Source organism: Macrobrachium nipponense, chromosome 16 (assembly GCF_015104395.2).
Source record: "Macrobrachium nipponense isolate FS-2020 chromosome 16, ASM1510439v2, whole genome shotgun sequence".
NCBI lineage: Eukaryota > Metazoa > Arthropoda > Malacostraca > Decapoda > Palaemonidae > Macrobrachium > Macrobrachium nipponense.
Window position 1 is genome coordinate 75,144,593 of NC_087209.1, and position 23,113 is coordinate 75,167,705.

Genomic DNA, 23,113 nt, shown 5'->3' on the forward strand with positions numbered 1-23,113 from the left:
CTCGTTTGCCGAGAATTTGGATTGGTTTTTTGGTGACGTATTCTGTTTTTTCTCTGGCTTGGCATACGCTTATTGTGGACTGTTTTTCGACTTTGGTTTTGACTACTCTTTTACGATGTCTGACGCTAAGGCTTCACCTATGTTTAGAGTTTGCAGTAGGGAAGATTGTAAGGTTAGGCTGCCTAAATCGGCATTAGATCCTCATAGTATTTGCGCTAAATGCAGGGAGAATGAATGTTCTTTTATTAACACCTGTGTTGAATGCGAGAACCTTACGGAGCTTGAATGGAAGGAATTATCATCATATGTTAGGAAGCTTGAGAGAGATAGAGTGAGAAAGGCTTCAGCGAAGGTCATCTAGTAGATCTTGCTCCTTAGAACAAGAAATTAACTCTCCTTCTCAACAATTTTTCCCCTTAGACTCCAGCTGTATCCCTGTTCTTTGAATCCAAAAGATTCTTTTCATCAGAGAGGGGGGGGTTAAAACGAAAATGTAAAAGCGTTCAATTAAGAAACTTCAAGCTCAGCTACGAGCTCTAAACCAAGGTAAGAGTGGTGATAGTGACTTGCTGCAGTGTCCCAGTGCAGTGGAGGGGGAGTCTGACGGTTTCCTCATTGCTCCTAGGCCTAGACCGCTTCCAGACTCCCAGGACCAGGGGAGGAGGAATGTCGAAAGCCGCAGGGAGGATGCAGAACATCCCCAACGGTCAGGTCCTTCGGCAGATCCGGTTGTAAGTCCAGGCTGCTGGAAGTGCCGCAGAAAAGGCGTCCTAAAGGAGTGTTTTTCGGCCTCAGACTCTTCCTCTCCTAAACGAGGATGGAGTTCGGCCTCTCTTTCGCGCCCTTTGAAGAGAGCCTGGAAGGCGCGCTAAAGGAGACGCGGCTGACTCCAGCCCAGAGCGTTTTCCCGAGGATTGGCCTTCGGGACCTAAGAAGACTAGACAAGAGGAGCCTTCTCTTCAGGATCCTACGAAGAAGTTTTTGGTTAATCTGCAAGAGCAGTTAGCTTCTCTCGTAGGCTCTTTTGCTAAGGGACTCCTACAAGGATGGAAGGATGTCTCGCCTCCCTGTTAAGAGTTCCGCTAAGCGCCCCGCTTCGTATAGGAGAGAACCCTCACGATCTCCAGGCGTTTATCGCCTTCGTCGAGAGACTCGTCTGATAGGAGTTGTTCTCCTGAGAGAAGAGACCTTTCGCCCTATAGGCTGTCTTCCCCGAAGCGCCCTCTGAGACGTCGCGAATTGAGCAGAAGTCTCGATCGGTTTAGGTGCAAGGAACCGGAAAACTGATTTAGGTATCAGGATCCCTTGGGTCTGCAGGACCAGGGAGCCAGACAGGCGCAAAGAGGCAGCAAGACGCAAGAACAAGGGCGTCAAGAGCCTCTTAGAACACAGGATTCAGGACGTCAGGATTCTGCTAGAAGGCAGGAATCAGGACGCTATGAGCCAGGGACGCAGGAGTCAGGGCGCCAGGAGGTCAGGGCGGCCAGGAGTCAGGGCGCCAGGAGTTAGGACGCCAGAAGGCAGGATGCCAGGAGTACGTTAGGCGTCAAGTGTTAGGGCGCCAAGAGCCTGTTAAGCGTCAGGAATCAGGACGCGGGGATCTTTTCAAGCGCCCTGAATCAGGACGCCAGGAGCCTAGCAAGCGCCACGACCTGACGAACCTAGACAACAAGAGTCTAGTAGGCAAGCAAGAGTGTTCCGACAGGCAGGAGCCTCACTCTTCGATAGAAAGTGCTAATGCTCCGGCGCTCCCCTTCTCGGGAAAGGAGTTCTTCTCCCGGGAAGAGCCAGATCACTCCAAAACGATCTCCTTCTGTGGATCAGTTGGACCAGGTATCGGAAGACGAAGAGCCAGTAGATGTAGCAGTTTCTGACTACAAGAGACTTTCTCTTTTGCTGCTAAAGGAGTTCGGAGACTCCTTCATCCTGCGGACCCTCCTTCACCAGGATCGTTGAGTCCAGCACCTAAAGCTCTCAAGTCGTCTTCCTTCGTCAAGATGCGCCCCGCTCTTTGTATGAAAAAGGCATTGAAGACTTTTTCAGAGTGGTTGACTTCCAGAAGGGAAGCGGGCAAGACAGTTTTTTCCTGCCCTCCTTCCAAGTTAACAGGCAAACCAGGAAGGTGGTACGAGACCAAAGAAACCATATGGGGTTAGGTCTGCCTTCTTCCGCAGATGCGGATTTTGCTTCCTTAGTGGGACTCTTCTAGGAGGAAGTCGTGCTGTCTGCAATAAGGCGACTTGGGGCATGTGCGAGCTAGACCACCTTCTAAAGGGCTCTTTAAAACCCTAGAAGTCTTCAACTTTATGGACTGGGCTTTGGGAGCTGTTAGCGAAGAGAGCTCAGGACACTGACTTTGTTTCCAATGGAGGAACTTTCCGAGTTCCGGGTCCTGGCTTCCTGGACAGAGCGGTCATGGACGGTTCTGTGGAAGTTGCCTCTCTTTTTGGAACGGGAGTATTAAAGAAGAGATCTGTCTTTAGCTCTTTCTTAGCAAGAGCAGTATCACCTTGCAAAGGACATCTCTTCTTTTTGCACCGTTATCCCCGCACCTTTTTCCACAAGAGACTGTTAGAGGTTTCTAAATCTCTTACGGAGAAGGCAACTCAGGATCTCCTCACGCACTCAGCCAAGAAGTTTAGGCCGGCAGTGCCTATAGAGAAAAAAGAGAGACCCTCTTTTGTTCAACCCTTTCGAGGTGCCTCCTCTTCTAGAGCCCCTCTTAGAGGTCGCAGACCAGAGAGAAGGAGTAGACCATCTAGAAGGTCCTTCGGGAAGTCTAGATGAGCAGGAAGTCCTCCAGACGAAAGTAGGCGCCAGGCTACTCCACTTTGCCAAAGTCTGGGCGCAGAGGGAGCGGACTCCTGGTCCCTCTCTATCCTGAAAAAAGGATACTTGATCCCCTTCAGGGAAAATCCTCCCTTGACGACAACTCCAAGGGAGTTGACCGCAAGATACTCGGATCCGGTCCGAAAGCTTGCTATGTTGCAAGCAGTGGAACAGATGATTTCCACAAGGAAGCGGTTAGAACTGGTTCAAGATCTCCAGTCTCCAGGATTCTACAATCGGCTATTCCTGGTAACCGAAAGCATCGGGGGGATGGAGACCGGTTCTAGACGTCAGTGCCCTGAATTTCTTTGTATTGAAGAAGAAATTTTCAATGGAGACGTCTTCCTCTGTTCTATCTGCTCTTCGTCCAGGGGACTGGATGGTGTCCCTGGACCTTCAGGATGCGTATTTCCATGTGCAATTCATCCGGCAGCAAGGAAGTATCTGAGGTTCATGTTCAAGGGAAAGTGTTCAGTTCCGAGCGATGTGCCTCGGACTTTCGACTGCCCCTCAAGTCTTTACGGACATCATGAAGAATGTAGCTTATTGGCTACATCTGGAAGGGATCAGGATCTCGTTATATCTGGACGATTGGCTAATAAGAGCCCAATCGGAGAAAAAAATGTCTGGAGGACCTATTTAGTTACTCTAAAGTTGACAAAGTCCTTAGGACTTTTAGTAAATCACGAGAAATCCATGCTGACTCCCCAGCAGAATATTGTCTATCTGGGGGATTCAGATGGATTCTCGGGATTTTCTAGCGTATCCTTCGCAGGAAAGGAGAGAACGCTGCTTAGAAAAGGTGTCAGTCTTCTTAAGGAAAAGAACATTGTTCCGCGAGGGGAATTGGGATGAGCTTACTGGGGACCCTCTCCTCGATGGAAACAGTTTCGTTTCCTTAGAAGACTTCACCTACGACCCCTTCAATTTTATTGAGGAGAAGTGGGATTGGAAGTCCAACAATCTAGGAGATACATTTCCAATCTCGAAAGGGATCAAGGAGAATATCCGTTGGTGGTTAGATCCACAGAAACTAAGCAAGGGAATCTCCCTTCGCTTACAGAACCCTCGCTAGCGTTGTTTGCAGACGCCTCAGAGTTCAGGGTGGGGAGCGACCCTAGGTTCGCAAGAAGTGGTCAGGCACTTGGGAAGGAGAACAAGTGTCCTGCACATAAACAAGAAAGAGCTAACAGCCATTCATCTAGCTTGCGGGGTTTCATTTCGAGGAACAGGTCTCAGGTCTGGGGAGTTCAGATTCACTCGGACATAACACCAATCTAGCCCTCGCTTATATAAAGAAACAAGGGGGGACTCATTCTTTTTCCCTGTACGAATCAGCAAGGATCTGCTGATTTGGGGCACAGGAAAGGAAGATCTCTCCCTCACAAGGTTTTGTTGTCCGGGAGAGAAAAATGTCCGGGCAGATCTGTTAAGCAGAAAAGAACAAGTCCTACCCACGGAATGGACTCTCAATCCTCAGATTTGCCAACAACTTTGGCATCTGTGGGGAAGGCCCAATATAGACCTGTTCGCGACCAACAAGAATCACAGATTAGAAACCTATTGCTCCCCGATCTCGGATCCTCAAGCAGTAGCAGTAGACAGCTTTCTGCTAGATTGGACGGGCTTGGACGCATACGCCTTCCCTCCTTTCAAGATAGTAGGAGAAGTATTGAGGAAGTTCGCTTGCTCGGAAGGAACAAGAATGACCCTCATCGCTCCCTTCTGGCCGGCTCTCGATTGGTTCACAGAGGTGCTGGAGTGTTAGTGGATTTTCCAAGATCGCTTCCACTAAGGAACGATCTTCTCAAACAACCCCACTTCGACAGGTTTCACAAAAAAACTCCACCCCGCTCTAAGTCTGACCGCCTTCAGACTGTCGAAGGACTTGTCAGAGCAAGGGGCTTTTCACGAGAAGTGGCGAAGGCTATTGCAAGAGCCAGAAGAGTCTCCACTTCTAAAGTATATCAGTCGAAGTGGGAGTTGTTTAGAAGATGGTGTAAGGGAAAGAAAATATCCTCCTCCAGTACCTCTGTAACTGAAATCGCAGGATTTTCTCCTATATTTGAGAAAAGACTGTAACCTGGCAGTTTCAACAGTGAAGGGTTACAGAAGTTATGCTGGCCTCAGTTTTTCGACATAGAGGAATAAATCTGACGAATAATAAAGATCTTCATGACCTTATAAGGTCTTTTGAGACCACGAAAGAACATGTAATCAAGAAGCCTAGCTGGAAAACTTGGATGTGGTCCTCAAGTTCCTAATGTCGGAAAAATTTGTACCGTCTCACGCAGCTTCGTTTTTTGAGAGACTTAACGAGAAAGTCATTATTCCTTTTTGCGTTAGCAACAGCCAAGAGGATTAGCGAGTTGCAAGCTTTGGAAGGTAAAGTGGGTTTAAGAAGGATTCAGCGATTTGCTCCTTTAAACCCATTTTTTCTAGCGAAAAATGAAAATCCCTCAAAGCCTTGGCCAAGAAGCTTTGAGATAAAAGGACTATCTTCATTAACAGGGAGAGAACTAGAAAGGACTTTGTGTCCAGTCAGGGCACTCAAGTTCTACCTGGAGAAGAAGAAGTTGCTGAAAGGTACAGAAGAAAGTCTTTGGTGCTCTGTAAGAGATCCGAAAAGAGCGATTTCTAAGAACGCCCTTACATACTTCATAAAAGATGTAATAAGGGAAGCTCACCTTAAGTGCGAAGAAGAGCATCTCAAGGTTCTCAGAGTGAGAGCTCATGAAGTGAGAGCCATAGCTACGTCTATGGCATTTCACAAAACATGGTCGCTTCAGGCTCTTATAGAGTCGACATTTTGGAGATGTAATTCGGTGTTCGCCTCGAATTACCTAAGAGACGTTAAATTTCGTACGAAAAGTGCTTTGCTCTGGGAGCGTATGTTTCGGCGAATTCAGTGCTGGGAGAAGGGGCTGAGGCTAATCCTTCCTATTTAGTTAAGGCTTAATTTACTGTTTATTGGTGGGTTGTTTTTATTGGTTAATTGTCAGAGGGAATAGGGACCCTCTTACAATTCATAGATTGTAAACAATACTAACATGGTCAGGTGATCGGGATTGGCTTCAGTGCTCTTTGTGATTTGTTTAATAACCTTAACTCTGTCATGTAAGAGGGCGAGTCTCCATTGATATGACAAAAGGTCAAGGCTCTACCATGTAAGTGGGTCAGCCCCATTGGTACGATCCAGCATAGGCTCTGTCGCGTAAGCGGGCTAGCCCCCATTGACACGATCAAAGAGTTATTCAACATAGGTTCATTCCTCGTTGAAACTCTTGAGGCAAGCAGACTCATCGACAGTAGTCATGAAGTCTTCAGCCCAATAAGGTAGGAACTATGGATTATGTTATCCAAGAACATAGGTTGTTTTTTCCCTGTTTTTTAATGTATTTAGTTTAAGTATTAATTTGTTTTTAGCTGTCTCTTGCCCGCCACCAAGGGTGCCAATCAGCTAAGTATATATCTGCTGGGCATACTTACCTGGCAGATATATACGATTAATGGCCCACCCAGCCTCCCCTCAGGAGACAGGTGGAAGAGAAATTATGGCTTAGAAAACGGGAATAGTTCCAGACCCCGCCACCCAGCGGCGGGAATGGTGGATCACCTGACCTACCTGTCGCGTGTGCCGCGAGTTTTGAAATTCTGTCGGGACGACCGAGTCTATAGCTAAGTATATATCTGCCAGGTAAGTATGTACAAAACTTTATTGTATCTTAACAATATCATTTATAATACCAGAGAACCGCTAAATTGAAAATGCCAGAATATTCTGGCTCGCTCACCTTTATAAAAGGCATCGGTATGGTTTCTGGGTCGAGTGAAACCACTACCACGGGTCCTCCAATTAGCCTCTCCTACATCAAAAAACCTCAAGAATAGGGGAGCCGACCTACGGCTCACTACCTGCTACCGTGTAGCTAGTGCCTGTGACGTCATTCCTTTGATAGCACTACTACGCTGCCACATGCGGTTTTCTTTTGCTGTGTTGTGTTTCTCGCTTTTTTTGAATTTTACTTCACCATGGATCGTCAATCTGCTTCTGCATCCAAGTTAAGTACTGCTATTATGGTTGACACTATTTAGGGAATGCCTTTGGCCTTTTTTACCGAATTATTTAGGTTTTTCTGAGTCGTCGCCCCACGCGGCTTCGGCCCCGAGCCGCCATTACAGCCTGCCCCTTTGTGTCTCCTCATTTCAGGTTTCACGTGGTCTTCCATACCTAGTGAACACGAATTTTGTTCATGAAACTTACCTGACAGATATATATATAGCTGTATTCTCCGAAGTCCGACAGAATTTCAAAACTCGCGGCACACGCAGTGGGGCGGCAGGTGGTAGTACCCATTCCCGCCGCTGGGAGGCGGATATCAGGAACCATTCCCATTTTCTATTCATATTTTTTCTGTCGCCGGTCGGTAAACACCTGTTTACAGACCTCCGCCCAGGATTTTTGGATTTGACTCGTTCTAAGTATCTGGATTGACTTTTGGTTTTGACTCTGGATTGTTGGATTGGCATATGCGATAGTGGACTTTTTTTTTATTTTGGATTGGCTTTTCTGTGAACGTGATGTCTGGATCAAGTTCAGTGAGCTTCAGAGTGTGTGTGAGGAGTGATTGCAAGGTGAGGCTACCGAAATCATCGGTAGATCCCCACACAGTATGTATGGGGTGTAGGGGGCATGTTTGTGTGTTGGATGATCGATGCATTGAATGCAAAAGTTTGACTGATGATGGATGGAAGGTGTATGAGTCCTATCGGCGTAAGTTGGAACGCGATAGGATCAGGAGGGCTTCCTCCAAGAGCGGTTCTACGAAAGGTAAGAGAAGTAACATTTCACCCATTTTAACACCAGTAGAATTTGCTTCACCTAATCCTGTGTTGTTGCCTGAGGGCCCTGGTTCTGTGTCTGGAGAAGGTAATGCCCTTTCTCTGATTCTAGAGTCGTTACACACTCTAGAGTCCAAAGTGTTGGCCCTAGAAAACGGCTCAAGTAAAGTGTGTGATCGTGCCCCTAGTGTTGTGGAGGGGGCGTCAGATCGGCCCCATAATGCCTCTAGGCCTAAGACCTCTATCGGACTCCCAGGACTCAGGGAGTGGGTATGTCGAAAGCCGCAAGAGGGTTACGGGGGCTTCCCCACCGATCTGGCGTCCCATTCGGCAGGACCTGTTGTTAGTTCCCAGGCTGCCAAGGAGCGTGCTCAGGCTCGCATCCTTAAGGACTGTTTTTCGTCCTCCGAGGCGCCCTCCCCGCGCAAGGGGTGGAGCGCTCGGAGAGACTCGCGTCCGTTGAAAAGGACTTTCCGAGTAGGACGCTTTACGTCCCCTCTCTCCGTTATCGTTGCGGTCTTCTCCTGCGTCGTATGACGCGTTTCCTCCACAGAAGAGAGGTAGGACGTCGTCCGAGGACGACGCTGAGAAGCGCTTCTCTCGTGCCTCGGAGAGGCAGGTTGCTGTACGTGTGAGAAGGAAGGAGGCGTCCCCTCGCCCCTCGTCTTCTCGCAGGCTCAGCCCTTCACCTCCTCTTGTTTCTTCACCAACGAAGAATATTCTTGTCTCTTCAAGACCAATTGTCTGCTTTAATGGCTCAGAAGACTCGCCCAGCAGCAGTTGAGCCTAAGCGTAGGAAGGACGCCAGACTGCCTGTCAAGAGGACGAGGCAGTCCCCTTCGGGGGTCCGTCCTCGTTCTCTCTGTCTCCGCTTGCTTCTCCTTCGGAGCTTCCTCGTTCTCGTTCTTTCTTACGTGGGTAGGAAGTCTCGTGGACAGGACGCTTTTCTTCCCTCCCGACATCCTGATCAGCCCGCGCGTCAGGACGCCTTTGAGGACGCTCGGCAGGACGCCTTGGAGGACGCTTTTGAGGACGCTCGGCAGGACGCTTTTGAGGACGCTCGGCAGGACGCTTTTGAGGACGCTCGGCAGGACGCTTTTGAGGACGCTCGTCGGGACGTTTTGCTAGACGCTTTGCCTATTGAGAAGGCTTTCGAGAGCGCCCAGAAGGACGCTTTGAAAGCGAAAGCTGGACGCTTTAGCGGAAAGCGTAAGGACGCTCCTCTAGAGCGAGTAAGAGTAGCCTCTCTTGACGCTCAGCGCGGTCAAGACGCTCTTCGTTCTTCGAGCTCTAAGGATCGACAGAAGGTCGGTCGCTTTGAAGAAGCTGATATACGTAATCCTCGGAAGCCTTTGTTGAAGGCTAGACCCGTTGGGCGCACGCCCTCTCCAGAGGTGCAATCTCCTTTGCCTCTTAGGGAGGAATGAGAGCTTAGTAGTCCGGCGGACTCAGTTGAGGAGGAACAGCCTTCAGTTTCGTCTGTGTCCGATTACAAGGTGCTGGTTCGACTGTTACGCTCTTCTTTTGGAGAGAAGTTCCAGCCTGCAGCTCCCAAGTCTCCACCCTCTCAGTTTTCGTCAATCTAAGTCGTGCAAGGTTCCGGAGTTTGTGGAAATGAAAACTTCTTTGGTCCACTAAGAGAGCGTTTAAGAGTTTGCGGATTGGATGGAACAAGTCGGAAGGATCAGGCAAGTCGACTTTCGCCCTTCCTCCTTCAAGACTCAGTGGGAAAGGCGGCATCTGGTATGAGACCAAAGGAGAAGTAGGAGTTAAGATCCGTCGTCTTCCCAAGGGGACTTTGCTAGTCTGGTCGATGCACAGAAGAGGTCTCTTTTATCGACTGCTAAGATTTCGTGGACGCCAACGGAGATTGACCATCACATGAAAGGTCTGTTAAGGACTCTTGAGGTCTTTAACTTTCTAGACTGGTGCTTGGGAGTCCTGGATCTTCAATCTAGGAGTCCTGACTCGTTGAGTCTGGGGGAGCTGTCCAATGTGTTATCCTGCATGGACAAGGCCGTCAGGGATGGTTCGGAAGAGTTAGTGTCTCATTTCGGCGCTGCTTTTCTCAAGAAGAGAGCGCTTTTCTGCAACTTTACGGCTAGGTCTGTATCTACATCGCAGAAAGCGGAGCTTCTCTTTGCGCCTCTTTCGAGCCATCTCTTCCCCCAGGCTATGGTAAAGGACCTGGCAGTGAGCCTACAGGAGAAGGCTACCCAGGACCTCTTGGCCCAGTCTTCAAGACGTCCCGCAGTCCCTACCACGTCGTCTTTTGGACGACCACCTAGGAAGGTTAAACCCTTTCGTGGCGCTCCTCCCTCGAGAGCTGCTCCTCGAGGGAGAGGGCTTGCAAGAGGAAGAGGTTCCTTCAAACCAAATAAGTCCTCTAAGTGGAGAATTCAAGTCCTTCAGATGCGGTCGGAGCCAGGCTAAAGTTCTTTGCGGGGGCATGGAGAGAGAGATACAGATGCGTGGTCCCTCAAGATAGTGGAACAGGGGTACAAGATCCCCTTTTTGGACCCTCCTCCTCTATCCACAACTCCCAGAGATCTTTCCCCGTCATATCAAGGGGAGAAACGTCAGATTCTTTTCGATCTTTTAGATCAAATGATCAAGAAAAGAGCGGTGGAACAGGTCTTAGACCTGGGGTCACCAGGATATTACAACAGACTTTTCCTGGTACCAAAGCAGTCGTCGGGGTGGCGTCCAGTCTTGGACGTAAGCAGGCTGAATCTTTTCACAGAAAAGAAAAAATTCAAGATGGAAACGCCTCAGTCGGTTCTAGGAGCCTTAAGACCGGGCAACTGGATGGTGTCCTTGGACCTACAGGACGCATACTTTCACGGGCCTATCCACCCTCTTTCAAGAAAGTTTCTGAGGTTTGTGTTAAAGGACAAAGTTTGGCAATTCAGAGCCCTTTGTTTCGGTTTAAGCACGGCTCCGATGGTATTTACCATGCTCATGAAGAACGTAGCGAGATGGTTACATTCTGCAGGAATAAGAGTGTCCCTGTACCTCGACGATTGGCTTATCAGAGCATCGTCAGAAGAGAGGTGTCTGAAGGACCTTCACTTTACGTTAGCCTTGGCGAGGTCCCTGGGACTGCTGGTCAACCTCGAAAAGTCGCATCTGACCCCAACACAGTCCATCGTGTATCTGGGGATTCAGATGGATTCAGTGGCTTTTCGAGCGTTTCCGTCCCAGGAACGACAGCTGCAAGGCTTAGAGAGTCTCGGCCTTCCTGGGGAAGGAAGCTTGCTTGGCGAGGGAGTGGATGAGTCTGCTGGGGACCATTTCCTCGCTGGAAAAGTTTGTTTGTTTCCCTGGGAAGACTACACCTCAGGCCTCTCCACTTTTTCTTGGCAGAAGAAGGAGAGTCAAAGAGGATCTGGATGCGACCTTTATGATCACCAAATCGGTGAAGAACCATTTAAGATGGTGGTTAGATCCTCGGAAGTTTCGAGAGGGGTTGTCCATAAAGCTTCTGAGCCCCGACCTAGTGTTGTTTTCCGACGCCTTGGTGTCGGGATGGGGAGCAACGCTAGGAGGGGAAGAAGTGTCAGGCACCTGGAGGGGGGAACAGGTGTCCTGGCACATCAATGTGAAGGAACTAGCGGCGGTTTTCCTGGCGCTACAGTTTTTCCAGCAAAAGGTTGCAGAAAAAGTTGTCCAAGTCAACTCGGACAACACCACGGCCTTGCGTAACCTGAAGAATCAGGGAGGTACACACTCCGTCCTCTATTTTACTTAGCGAGGGAGATTCTGCTGTGGGCAGATGCGAGGCGAATCAGGATCCTGACGAGATTATCGCAGGAGTCCAGAACGTCAGAGCAGACCTTCTCAGCCGACAGGATCAGATCCTGCCGACGGAATGGACGCTGCACCAGGACGTCTGTCGAGAGCTATGGAGACTGTGGGGACATCCTTTAGTCGACCTATTTGCGACGTCGAGGACGAAGAGGTTGCCTCTTTATTGCTCCCCTGTGTTGGATCCGGGAGCAGTCGCTATAGACGCTCGCTCTGGACTGGACGAACCTGGACCTGTATGCCTTCCCGCCATTCAAGATCATGGGGGAAGTAGTAAGGAAGTTCGCGGCATCGAAGGGGACGAGGTTTGACCCTGATCGCCCCGATGTGGCCGCGAAGGAATGGTTCACGGAGGTAATGTCCTTCATCATAGACTTCCGAGGACGTTGCCCTGGAGGAAAGATCTACTCAGACAGCCCCACTTCGCAAGATATCACTGAAACCTCTCCGCTGGGTCTGACTGCGTTCAGACTATCGAAAAGTTGGCCAGAGAGAGGTTTTTCTAAAAGCAGCTGCGAAAGCGATCGCCTCAACGCAAGGAGGACTTCCTCGAGAGCTGTTTACCAGTCGAAGTGGGCTTCCTTCAGGCATGGTGTAGAAAGGAGGGAATTTCCTCTTCCACTACCTCTGTGAGCCAGATAGCCGATTTCCTGCTATTTTTAAGAAATGTGCAGAAGCTGGCAGTCCCGACCAGCAAAGGGATATAAGAGTATGCTGTCAGCAGTCTTCCGACACTGAGGCCTAGACCTTACTGACAACAGAGATCTTCACGATCTCTTGAGATCATTTGAGGACTACCAAGATACCTCAGGCGAGGCCTCCTTCTTGGAACTTAGATTTAGTCCTTAGACTGTTGATGTCGAGTCCTTTCAAGCCTCTCCATGAAGCGTCTCTTAGGAACTTGACGAAGAAGGCTCTTTTCCTAACTGCTCTGGCGACGGCGAAGAGAGTTAGCGAAATTCAAGCCATTTGTAAGCGAGTGGGCTTCAAAGGTGACAATGCTGTCTGCTCTTTGAGTACACTTTCTTAGCAAAAAATGAAAACCAGTCTAACCCTTGGCCAAGGAGCTTTGAAATTAAGGGTATGACAAGCCTTGTGGGCCAAGAACCTGAGAGGAGCCCTGTGCCCTGTCAGGGCTCTAAAGTTTTATGTTCACAAGACAAAGGAGGTACGAGGTCCCTCAGATAATCTGTGGTGTTCGGTTAAACGGCCCGATATACCATTATCCAAGAATGCTTTGGCGTTCTTTCTGAGGGACGTGATTAAAGAGGCTCATTCGTCTTACCAGACGACCGATTTGAGCCTCTTGCGAGTGAAAGCTCACGAGGTCAGAGCTGTCGCAACCTCGCTCGCCTTCCAAAGGAACATGTCGATCAAGGACATCCTTGACGCCACCTTTTGGAGGAGCAATTCAGTATTCGCCTCACACTACTTGAGAGATGTGAGAACGATATACAGAGGACTGTTGTTCTCTTGGGCCATCACGAGTTTCTGCAGACACAGTCTTGGGGGCTGAAGGTAGCTCTCTCCCTATCCCTTAGTTAGGTTTTAGGTTAGTTTTTATTTTTTAGTTGTGTTGTTTTTTGGTTGTGGTGAGTCTTGGTGAAGACCTCCCATCTCTTAGCTTAGTGTTCAGGGGGTCTTGGATAGTTGGTCAGGTGGTGGTCAGTTGCTTCGTTGCCCTCATATGTATGGCTCGATGTTCTTGTCACGTTGAGGTCACGTCCCCGTTGACAGAGCATCCAGAGCGCACCAGCACTACAGGTCTCCACCTGGCTGGCAACTCTGATTAAGCACAAGCAGGCTTAAGTGACAGTAATCACAGAGTCTACTTTGCTAACAGGTGAGGAACCAAGGTGTACATCATCTACTTAATTTAAGTTTCCTACAAATCCTATTCTGTCTCTTCCCACCATCCGAAGGTGGGATTCAGCTATATATATATCTGTCAGGTAAGTTTCATGAACAAAATGTTATTGTTATAATACAATTAAGTTTGTTCATACTTACCTGGCAGATATATATAATTAAGTGCCCACCCACCTCCCCTCAGGAGACAGTGGCACTGATAAAATATGAATAGAAAATGGGAATGGTTCCTGATATCCGCCTCCCAGCGGCGGGAATGGGTACTACCACCTGGCCGCCCACTGCGTCAACCGCGAGTTTTGAAATTCTGTCAGACTTCGGAGAATACAGCTATATATATATCTGCCAGGTAAGTATGAACAAACTTAATTGTATTATAACAATAACATTTTTCTATTTTATTTGTAATTTTGAATGTCAGCACAGGACTGTTTTTGTGTACTGTTATCGAACCATAAAGTATTAAGAATGAATCAAGTACTTTAGCAAATTGCCTAAATTATTTTTTTATTTTTTTTTTAGATTATACACGAGATGTGGCGTCGGCTATTACAATGTAAGACCGATGCAGCAGTAATAAGGGATGAGTCTTTGATTCCTGTATTGCACCGTAGAATTTCTACTACAGTGAACCTTTTATTTAATGGCTCCCTACAAAGATCTTCAACAGTGAAAGTTAGCAGTGAAGAAGGTCAGTTTAGTCTTTTTATTTTCATGTCATACTTTAATAACTCATTACAAGTCAAGCCTTTGTTAATCAATCTTTTCACTTATATAACTTACCCGGTGGTTACATATAGCTGTCGTCTCCTGACGTCACAGCAGAATTTGAAATTCGCGGTAGCGCTAATGGTTTGACAGGTGATCCCTCTACTCCCGCCCTCTACCGGGTACCGGGAACCATTCCAACAATAAATCAGAAGTTTCCTGCCATCGGAACCGGTAACACGGTTCCTCTGCTGGTTGGAATTTGGATTTGATCATCTTGGTTTTCTCCTTTTGGTGATGTACTGTGAGTTTACTGATCTTTTTGCTAGCGCTATAGTTATTTTGGTTTTGATATTGTTGTCCTTTTTAGGAATTATTCTGAATTATTCACGATGTCTGACACCGGCTCTATTCAGTATAGGGTGTGTAGTAGTGGGTGTAAGACTAGACTTCTTAAAGCTTCACTTGATCCTCATTCTACTTGTGTTAGTTTGTAGGGGACGTGAATGTTCTTTTGAGAATACGTGTGAAGAATGTAAGTCTCTAACATCTCAGGAGTGGAAGGCACTGGGAAAGTATATGAGAAAGTTAGAAAAAGATAGAATCAGAAAGGCTTCACAGAGATCTTCTTCTAAGTCAGAGAGTAGCCAGGATATTCCTCTGAATTCTGTTAATCCTGTTCCTATTAACCCCGTAGTGGTTGCTCCTGCCCTCGACTCTGTATCTCCCGATCCCGATCCCGTGTCAGTATTACGAGCCGATATGGACTCGAAATTTGTCTCTTTCCTCACCACTATGCAGAAAATGGGTGAGACAGTACAAGAAGTGGTAGTTAAGTGTGATAAATTACGTAGTGCAAGTGTATGGAGAGGTGGTTGTTCGGGACTGGGCCCGTTCGTTCTCCTAGGTCTAGGCCCCTGTCCAAACTCCCAGATCCTGGGAGGGAGGCATGACGAAAAAAACCGAAGGGAGGCGAGCGGGATCTGCTCCCGAGCAGCCGCCCCCTAAAGCAATCCTGTAGCTGTATCTTAGGATGCTGTCGCTCACCATTGGAAAGGTGTTGCGAGGAAGTGTTTTTCGTCAAGCGACTCTAGTTCAGATGTTTCCTCTTATAGAGGTTGGCGTAATAAGACTTCTCGACCGCTGAAAAGGTCTCGCGATGTTTCGCCTGCTGCGGTTCCCAAGAAGGTGGCGGCTGCCGAACCTTCTTGTAGTTTTTGGGAGGAGCCTGAAGCCTTTTCTCCGGCGGTTTCGATTTATCGCCCTTCTCTCATAGAAGTGGAGAAGCCGAACACGCACACTCCTTCGGAGCCTTCGCCAGAGCCTCCTCAAGCGATAACTCCTGCGGCTCCAGACGTGTTTGTGGATCATCCTTCTACTCCTCCCGCGCCTTCTCTAACGTCGGTGGATCCTCAACCTTCTTGTGTTTGAACAGATGAATGCCAAGTTAGGCGTATTTTTGAGCTTTTGGCAAGTCTCTTTCGTCCCCGAATGCGCTCCCGACCGCCTTACATCTTCCACAGACTACTGTGCAGTCCTCTTCGCAGGCTCCTTTTCAGTCGCCTCTTCAGGCTCAGACTCTCCATGTGACTCCTCTTCAGACGCCGCTTCAGGCGCCTGGTCGGACTCCTTTCCTAACTCCGTCTATGGCGCCACGTCAGACTCTCGCTCGAGCGCCAGCTCAGCCGCCAGCTCAGCCGCCAACGCAGCCGCCAGCTCAGCCACCCGGATTCGTCTCGGTACAGGCTCAGACGTCTTCTCCTGCTTTCTCGCACCCTCCTCGGGCGCATCAGGGTGTGACTTCGCCGAACAGGATTCCTCTTCCGATGGAATGTTCGCCAGTTTCGTCGAAGGAAGCTTCGGATTTGGAGGAAGAAGGAGAAGTACTTACAGAAAAAGACAAGCATTTGTCGGGGTATAAGCTCCTTTTATGATCCTTCGTTGACAACTTTGGAGATTCTTTTGCGCCTTCCGTTCCAGTTTCTCCTAGTTCGCAGTGGAAAAAGGACAGTAAAGCCTGACTCCTCGTCCTCGTTCACTTTAAGCGTCTCGTCCGCTCGCAGCTCATTTTCGGCTAAGAAAGCTATCAAGAAAGTTAACGCTTGGCTTTTGGAGAAGAGGGAACAGGGGAAAAATGTTTTTTCATACATTCAACTTACCTGTCAGATATATACATAGCTATCGACTCCGTCGTCCCCGACAGAAATTCGAATTTCGCGGCACACGCTACAGGTAGGTCAGGTGATATACCGGCCTGCCGCTGGGTGGCAGGACTAGGAACCATTCCCGTTTTTTAATCAGATTCTCTCTGTCGCTGGGAATGTAAATATATGTTTACTTTCCCTCTGATTTGATTTTCGTGTTTCATCGCCATCGATCTTCTGGGCCAACTTTTACAGGGAAGTACTGGATCGGTGGTTCGGCATACGCTTTTAATAACTTTTTAATAACTTTTAATGAATTAACTTCGAAGTTTTCGAAGAATAGAGGATGTGTAACTACCGAAGTTTTCGGTAGACAATTACATAGTTTGCAAGAAAGGGAAATATAATATTTATTCATTGATAAGTGTAATAAATGTTAGAATTGATTGAGGAAAATAAGGTAACTTCCTATTTGAGGAAGTCAGAAAAACATAGAATAGATATGTTTTTTTTTTTTAGAAGCTTTAATAGCTCTCGTTCTGACGAGCAGTTTAGAATATTAAACAGTACTAGTAGTGTAGTTTCCTCACACCTTCTACTTCACAGAAACTACAAATTCATTTGCAATTTGAAGATAAAGGAATGTAGCTCAAGATACGAGCTATTATAAGGTAAGAAGTGATTATAGTGTTCCCCATTGCAATAGAGGGTGCGTCTGATCGGTCTCTTGTCTCGCTCCCAGGCCTAGACCTCTTCCAAGCTCACAGGCCCAGAGGAGAAGGAATGTCGAAAGCCTTACGGAGGTTACAGAGAATCCCCACCGATCAGGCGGTCCCTTCCCCCGGCAGGTTCTGTAGGACGTCCCAGACTGCCAGGGATAGCCATTGGAAAGGCATCCTAATTCAATGTGTTCCCCTTATTATTATCGTCTTGACGAATAAGGAGAAGAAACATTCAACGGCGTAGATTAAATGAAGATGCAAGATAATCTCGTCTGGCTATCGGAACCTCAGAAAGAGACGGAGAAAGGAAGGACATCATTCGATAACAGTTGCGGTAGAGGCATTGCCCTATCCGGGTTCGTCCCCGCTACAGTTTGGACGGTAGGGGGGCTCTATCCCATGGGGGTTTGAAATAGTTATTTCAATAAATTCCTCATCGGTACATGTATATGAAAATATATCTATTCTGAGAAGAACGATATTAAAGAATATTGTTGATCGAATGAATTATATGGATCTCGTTTAGTGATTACACATATATACTAACTTTTAAGCTTCTAACTCCTTGGGCATGAAGCTCCGGTACGAGGCTCAATGCGCCTAAAGCGTCTGAAACAAGGCGCAAAGCGCCTGAAACGAGGCGCAAAGCACCTGAAGGGCCTGAATATAGGCGCAAAGCGCCTGAAGCACTATGAACCAGGATCTTCATCGGAAATGGAAGTCCTTCTCATTCAGAAAGAAAGGGAGCGGGCCTATGTCGAAAATGGAAAGTATTTGTCAATTCTAAGCAAGAACAAATGTACAAGAGATCGGAACCTTCCGCGCACAGAACCTTCCGCACAAGCGGAATCTTCCAGAAGGCGGAAGATTCCAGATTCAAATAACCTTCCAGACGTACAGAACTTTCCAGGCGAGGATCGCCTTTCAGATGCTCGGAACTTTCCAACAAGAAAACTTTCCAAGCGCGATACGTCTGCTAGGATCCAGGAGTATTCTGATCACGATACTCCTCCTAGGCGCCAGGAGTACGTCGCCAGGAGTATCGTGATCGGAACGCGATACTCCTGCCAGGTGCCAGGAGTGTTCCGATCACGATACTCCTCCCAGGCGCCGGAGATATTCGGAACGCGATACTCCTGCCAGGCACCAGGAGTATTTCCGACGAGCACGATACTCCTCCCAGGCGCCAGGAGTATTCGGAACGTGATACTCCGACCAGGCGCCAGGAGTATTCTGATCACGATACTCCTCCTAGGAAAGCGATACTTCTGCCAGGCGCCAGGAGTATTCCGAGCACGATACTCCTCCAGGCGCCGGAGTATTCGGAGCGCGATACTCCTGCCAGGCGCCAGGAGTATTCCGAGGACGAGGAGTATTCCGATCGCGATACTCCTCCCAGGCGCCAGGAGTATTCTAGGCAAGATACTCCTGCTTAGCACCAGGCACTTTCTCCTACAAGAAGAGCCTGACAACCGCCAAGAGTCCTCCAGGCGAAAGGTGAAAGACATTCGAGGCTTCTCCTGATAGGGACGGGAGTTGTCGCACAGGCGGCCGTCGCCCTTGTCAGGATCGTCTTAATGCAATAAAGGCAAGAGCAAGTTCGGCTTTTTCCAGGCAGGGACTCAAGATGTAGCACAGGCTGCCGTAGCCCTTGTCAGGTTAGAGTCGGTACTGCTAAAAGCCCTTCACCTTTCGAAAGGAAGCGCTCTCCTCCGGTTGCTCAATCTTCTCCCAACTTGAGGAATGGAAGATAGAGCAGAATTGTGAGAATTAGTTCAGTATTAGTAAGAGGATATTAAAATCATCCTCCTTTTAAAAAATAATGCAACCAACCATTTACAGAAAAGAGGGGCAATCGTTTGGGGAAGTTTGAACAAGATTCGTACGAGCTCTCATTCATTGATTAGAGGCTCTTCCAGATAAGAAAGGCGTAAAATACGGACTTATCTCCAAGATAATAAAAGCTGGAGAGATTCTCTTCGATCCTCGGTTGTCATTTGCGATCTCTTTCGACTAATACTCATTCGGGATTATTGACGAAATGAACGAAAAGAGTAAGATTTCCATTCTTTCTCTGCATGTCGGAAAGGAAAGTGTCGTAGAAGGCTTGCTGTATACAACTACTGAATGACAAGTCATATACGCATACCATAGTTGCCTTTCTGGTTCGCTACGGAATTATCTATAACCTTACAGGATTTTCCTAGTAAGGACTTCGCTTAAAAGGTTTGTTACGACAATACCTACTCAGCTTCGGTATTTAACAAAGGTGGTTGGCTTAAATTTGCATTATTGAGAGCTTTCTTAGACTCGAGAATAATTTTATTATATCCATTCATTGAAGGGAGTAACTGGCAACTCAGAATGAATGCAGCCAGGCAGTGAACGAGACGGCTGTAATTGTGAGCCAATCCAGTACCATCCGGTTCTCGGTCGTGAACGGTTGGTTACATCTCTCTCTCCTAAGGGATCGAATGCTTCACCGTATATTCCCCCTACAATCAGGGACTTAACCACGAATTGAGGGGATTTTTTAGGCAAACATGAATAACATCGTATTCGTTTTGCTAAGGATCTCTCTCTGCCTCGGCGAGGAAAGAATGTAGTAGACAATTCACCTTAAGATAACGGTACGGTTAAGCCTTATGCACACACCGTGGTTAATTACAGCGTTCCTACTATCCTTACAAGAGTTTACTAGATGAATGCTGTTTACCACAATGTGACGGTATTATAAATGATTTTAATTCGGCAGAGCACGATTTACCCTATTTGGAAACAGACACGGAACGTAACGATCCTTACCAGGTTCGATGCGGGATTTTGCACGTCCGTGAGAACCTTTTTGATCGACGATAATAACTGTTAACGTATGTTTAACATTTATTGGAAAGAGTTGTCAGACCCTGCGGAAAGTATTCACAGATCTCTTCGCAAGGCAGAAGATGAACGAGCTTCTTATAGATTGCTTCCTTTTCCTCGAAACAAGAAAGGTAGCAAGATACGCCATCTTTAATTAAATAGGGGAATAAACTTTAGTCTTTTTTCCCATAGTTATATATTCTTAACAGATATTAAAATAAATGGGCGTCAAAGGAAGAAGATGAATGCATCATTTTGGCAATAAAAGGTTGGATTCACAGAGGTCACGTTCTTCTTTCAGCATGTGTCGGAAGGTTTTTCTAAGAGAGTAGAGATTTTATCGGAATCTATTATAAATATTGGTCCTGAAAAACCTATCCACTCTGAGTCTGTCTGCGTGCAGACTGACCAGAAGTAAATATGAATGAGAGGATTTTTCAAGGGAAGCTTGATAATTCCTTCCTTTAAAAAAAAAAAAAAAAAAAAAATATGTTTAAAGACATAGAATTGCTGCAGATCGTGCTAGATGGAAAGGGGAAACTGTCCTCTTCCGATACCTCTGTGAACCACATAATGGTTTTCTTCCCATTTCAGAGGGAAGAATCACCTTGGTATTTATGCTATCAATGAACAAACAGTAAAAAGATATACTCTGTCTCGACAAAGAATATTAGAGATAGTAGAGAATTAAGATCTTCGGGATCTTATACAATACCTCTATACGATAAGAGTAAGAAGAATCTTGATACTTAGAATGGGATCCTTATTTGGGCCTCAGATTCCGTGTTCCGACAAGATGGAACTGCTCCTAATCAAGTGTTTCTCTTGGTCCTAAACGATCAAAAGGACAAGTGAAATTTTGGGCTTTAGAATCTGGAATCAAATTCTATGAAGACTCGGCAATGGGTTCTGGCCAGCATAGTATGTTTTGGCAAAAGAACTAAAAGCCTTTATTCCTGGATCACGCTTTCAGATAGAGGTTTCGTTGTCCGGGTAATGTATTGACATTGTCATCGACAAGAAAGAAGACAAGGTTTAAAACGTTCACTGACAGAGTCTTTGGAACGCGATGAGGGCTCAAACTACTTCCCAAAAGGGTCAGAGAGATACATTCAAGAGCTAGAAATCAGGAGTCCTACCAATTTCAGCTCAGAATCTCTTTAAGCTTCCAGGCTCCTTCCCTTCCTTCGGGCAAGGATAGGGAAGCTTCTGCAACGAGAAAACTCATCAACATTTAGGAGGAGAACTCGTTAGCAACAGAAGTATTCAATAATGATCCTCCTCGGAGGAAGACTTGTTCTCTCGGACTTTTAGATTTCCTATCGTCTACTGGATGTAGCTGACTAAAATTTTGATGAATGTGCAGGAGCAAATTAGCGTCTTTGGTAGGAGTACTTTCTAAAGAGCCTACTCGTAAAAAGGCTTGACAGGCTTCCGATTTAAGAGATCCAAATACCGACTCCCTGTCGGGCGCGACGAACCCTACAGGGGAGTTGTCGCACAAGCGCCATCTCTGGGGGAGCGATTGCGTTAGGCAGGCGAGACGTGGGAAAGGAAGTAACTCCTGCCCCAAGCGTCTGGCGCAACTAGGAGCCAGGCGCAAAGAGCCTGACTTTACTGTAGATCGTTCTAGGCCCAGATCTTTCATCCAAGCAACAAGAGCCAACCTGGAGGAAGAGAGAACTCCTGATAGGAGTATAGCGCCCGCTAAGCGCAATATACTTGCCATTCGAAAGGCGCATTCCATGAGCGATACTCCTACCAAGCCACAGGAGTATTTCGGAACTAGATGCGCCTTCATAGGTCAGGAGTATTTGGGAAGAGATACTCCTGCCAGGGGTCTTGAGTACTCTGACCTCGATACTCCTCCCAGGCGCCAGGAGTATTCTAGACTTTTACTCCTACCAGGCGCCAGGAGTATTCGAAGCGCGAGTGCCTACCAAGCACCAGGAGTATTCTGAGCTTAATACTCCTAACAGGCGCCAGGAGTATTTGGAGCGAGATGCACCTTCCAGACGGCAGGAGTATTGAGGAGTGTTACGTCTGTCAGGCGCCAGGAGTATTCCAAACAGGATACTCCTCGCGCCAGCCAGGCGCAAGCCAGACGCTAGGCTTCATCCAGATGAGATCCAGTTCAAAGAAAGTCCTAGTCTTCTTTGAAACAATGGTGATCTCTAAAGCACTTCATAAGTGACTTGATGATACCTTCAAACAGCTGAGAATTTAAAAGCTCATGAAGTGCGAGCTTTTGCAAATTCTTGTTCTTTTCGTAACAATATGTCAGGAAGACTATTAGCTTTAACATATGAGAGATGCAACTATGTGTTGACTGCTCATTACACGAAGGACTTCAAGTTAACCTACGAGAGATCCTTCTCTCTTGGTTTATACGTATCAGCGGATACGTTGCTGGGATAAGGAGCCGACACTGATCCTTTAATAATGAGTTGAATTTATTTTAACTAGTGATTTTTTTTGAGGTGAAAGGAGTTTGGGGGATAACTCTTTTTCAAGTTTTAGCGCGAACCCTCATGTTAGGAACAGGTGATCGGGATCGGTGTTGCGCTCCTTAGTTATGCCAATAGGCATAGGCATGTTGTCATATAAGCGGATTAGCACCCATTGACAAAATGCCAATTAGGCTCGACCGAGTAAGTGGATAAGACCCATCGGTAGACCTACAAGAACTCTTGGCCACAGATCACTATCTTGCTAAGCTCTTGAGACGAAGCAGACTCCTATGCAATAGCTAGGAAGGGTCGACCCTTCGTCTAGGAAACACAGAGGAAACCAAAGGTCATAATTACCTACAACACATGTTGTTTACCTGTCTAGTCAGGAGTTAGCTGTCTCTTGCCCTCCACCAAAGGGTGTCAATCAGCTATGTATATATCTGACAGGTAAGTTGAATGTATGAAAATGATATTGTTATGATACAATAAAGTTTCATACATACTTACCTGGCAGATATATACGATTGAAGACCCACCCAGCCTCCCCGCAGGAGACAGGTGGAAGAGAGAATCTGATTAGAAAACGGGAATGGTTCCTAGTCCTGCCACCCAGCGGCAGGCCGGTATATCACCTGACCTACCTGTAGCGTGTGCCGCGAAATTCGAATTTCTGTCGGGGACGACGGAGTCGATAGCTATGTATATATCTGCCAGGTAAGTATGTATGAAACTTTATTGTATCATAACAATATCATTTTGTCTTCCCTTCGAGACTTTCGTCAAGGAGCCGTGTCTGGTATGACACTGGAGAAGTTTTTTCCCTGGGTGTGACTGCCTCCGCTCAGGGAGACTTTTCTAGTCTCGTGGACTCTTCCCG

At 47.2% G+C, this 23,113-nt stretch overlaps 1 protein-coding gene across 3 annotated transcripts in view; it reads left to right on the forward strand.

Moving 5' to 3' along the window:
* Positions 1 to 23,113, forward strand: part of LOC135195817 (probable malonyl-CoA-acyl carrier protein transacylase, mitochondrial) — a 91,727-nt gene that overhangs the window by 7,383 nt on the left and 61,231 nt on the right. For all 3 annotated transcript variants that reach the window (XM_064222305.1, XM_064222307.1, XM_064222306.1), the window contains exon 2: positions 13,870 to 14,038. In XM_064222305.1, coding sequence (XP_064078375.1) covers positions 13,870 to 14,038 — 169 coding nt within the window. The remainder of the gene's footprint in view (positions 1 to 13,869; positions 14,039 to 23,113) is intronic.